Source organism: Triticum aestivum, chromosome 2D, assembly GCF_018294505.1.
Source record: "Triticum aestivum cultivar Chinese Spring chromosome 2D, IWGSC CS RefSeq v2.1, whole genome shotgun sequence".
Taxonomy (NCBI): Eukaryota; Viridiplantae; Streptophyta; class Magnoliopsida; order Poales; family Poaceae; genus Triticum; species Triticum aestivum.
This window is the reverse complement of record NC_057799.1, coordinates 565,938,579-565,941,229: the sequence shown is the minus strand read 5'-3', so window position 1 is coordinate 565,941,229 and position 2,651 is coordinate 565,938,579. Positions and strand designations below refer to the sequence as shown.

Here is a 2,651-nt window from a genome sequence, read left to right as displayed (position 1 = left end):
GGAATCTTCTCAAATCTTGTGCAAGTCCATCTCCTGTCTACTCCCTCTGTCCGAAAAATTTGTCCCAAGTTTATCCCTCAAATGAATATATCTAACACTAATTTGGTGCTAGATACTCCCTTCGTCCTAAAATTCTTGTCTTAGATTTTTACATACGGATGTATCTAACACTAAAACGTAACTAGATATATCTGTATTTAGACAAATCTAAGACAAGAATTTTAAGATGGAGGGAGTACATTCATTTGACGGACAAGCTTTTTCGAACGGAGGGAGTACATAATTAACAGAGGAATGTTGCACAACCGTATGTTTGATTCATAGCGAAACGACGTAATCTCGTTAAGCGCTGTCTGCGCTTGTATAGCATAATGTTGTACTTGCCTGACGAGATTTAAGGGTGCATATGATTGATCGAAAACATAAAGCTCAGACAGGTCACGATCGGTGGCCAAAAATTTGGGTTGATTTCGATTTACATATGGTGTTGCACAAGCCGCGGCTCAAAAGCCTCAAACAAAGACACACAGAGGCACAAAGGAGTCAGTCGGGGCCAAGAGAAGGAAGCGTCCAGTGGGCGACCCAGATGGCCGGAGCCTCACTGCCTCAGCACATGAACTATGATAGATATGTCCTTCACTTCCTCTCCTGCTCAGGCAAGAGATAAAGCAGCGAGACCAAGCTCCTTCGTATCGCCAGATCGGTGATTCTTCGGATCCCGTGGATTCAAGCCAAACTCTACTCTACTGGGTTACGAGCTTTGCCGGCTAGCTCGCGACGGACACCTTCCCAGACTCTTGATGCCAGCGCCGGGCCTCCGATCCCGACGAGAGCCGCTGCTGCCTCCGGGCGGCCTGCCTGGAGCAGATAGCGTCGAGGTGCATCTGCTCGTGGCGGCACTCCTCGCTGCAAAAGGGCGTGTCCCCCTTGTACATGAAGATGTCGCTGTCGCACGCCAGCGGCTTGGCGCAGAGCGCGCACGCGTCTAGCGCCGGCATGCCGAGCTCGGCGAGCGGCTCCGCATCAAAGAAGAAGAAGCAAGCTACTGAAGCCGCCATTGTGGGTGTGGGTGGGGGCGAGTTTCGAGCAAAGCTGAGAAGAGCTTGGCTTTGTGGTGCGCTTGCTTGCTTGCTGCTTTGGTGTGGGGAGAGGGAGACAGAGAAAGAGGGAAGCGAGTGAGTTGGGTGAAGCGGAGGGGAAGGCTCCGGTATATATGGTGATGGACTATCTGTTCTCTAACAGCAACTCCAATGGGGCGACCCAAATGGACGGCGTATTTGTCCGTTTTTTGTCCGTTTGGATAGACCGTCCGCCCGGCGTTCGCCCAATTTTGCATTTGGGTCGGCAATGCGCCCAACGCGCCGACCCATTTCGTGTCCGCATTCAACTTTTAAATAAAAATGGCCCGCGGCCGATCATGCCAGCGGCAATGTCTCATGCCGGCACCATGCCAGCGCAGGCATACAATGCCGGCTTCAGAAAATACCACAGTTCATGCTGGCGCACTTGCCAGCCGGCCGGCACACATGCCAGCACACAAAAAATGGTGGGACTTGAGTTCGACCACGCCATCGCGGCTCCCGTGGTCATGCCGGCACACCTGCCGGCATACAAAAAGATGGCCCTCGACGCCATAGATCACTCGTCGTCGAACTTGAGCATGTCGGCCTGGATCTTCTCGAACCACGGCCTCTTCCTTGGCGACAAGGCGTTGAGATCCACCTTCATGATCTCCACCCCGGTCATCATGCTTGCAAGAGCCACTTCTTTCGCCTTTGTCTTGGCGTTGGCGGCCTCGATCTCTAGCATCTTGGCTTGCTTCTCCGCCTCGAGCTCGAACATCTTGGCTTGCTTCTCGGCGTCAAGATCAAGCCTCCTCCTTTGGATCTCCATGAAAGCATCCATTTGCTCCGCCTTGAAACGCCGGCGCTCCTCCTCCCTTGAGTCATTCTTATTCATCATGCCGTCCACGCTTGCGATCAAGGCGTTGGTGGCCGCATCTCGCTTGTCCTCCTTCTTGGAGTTGGTCTTCCCCCGCGGCCGTGCCGGCTCGCCCTCCCCAACATCCTCCACGGCGCCCTTCCCCCCACGTGCCTTGAGCGCGGCATATTGTGCCTTGAACTTCTCTTCGTCCTTGATGACCCGATAGCAATGGGAGAGGTTGAAGCACTTGCCATTGTGTTGAACCTTGAATATCTCCAAAGCTTGAAATGCCTACAAAATGTTTCCATGCAAGCATATGGGCAAGTGATAGCAAATGAAGACGTAAAAGAATGATCTTGATGGCACAAAAGAGGGCGGCTTGAAACCCGCGGTGCACACGAGTCCAAAAGGTCGAATGCTTTTGCTCGGCGCCCGTCTTTGGGTCTTGTACAATGTCTCACCAACACTCGCAAAGAAGCTTGTCCTCGGCAGCTGTGTACGCCTTCGTGCGCTTGCTCTTGCGCTTCGGCTTAGGACCGGCGGTTTGTTTGGCGAGCTCGTCCTCGAACAAAGGCTCCACTTCGATGTCGCACTCGTCCTCTTCCTCTAGCCCATAGTCCTTCGGGAACTCGTGGTCGAGGGGGAAGCCGTCCAGGTCGATGCCGACCTGATCACGCATGAAGGCTGCCTGCTCGGGATCATAGCCAGCGGCCGGCGTGAACGCCCCG

General features: G+C 53.8%; 1 protein-coding gene across 1 annotated transcript; it reads right to left on the bottom strand.

The window, feature by feature from the left end:
• Positions 1-408: 408 nt before the first annotated feature.
• On the bottom strand, positions 409-1,166 carry LOC123050018 (FCS-Like Zinc finger 1). The gene has a single exon (XM_044472866.1). It carries the CDS (start codon positions 1,056-1,058, stop codon positions 768-770), a length of 291 nt encoding a protein of 96 aa, XP_044328801.1. The 5' UTR covers positions 1,059-1,166; the 3' UTR covers positions 409-767.
• Positions 1,167-2,651: the final 1,485 nt, after the last annotated feature.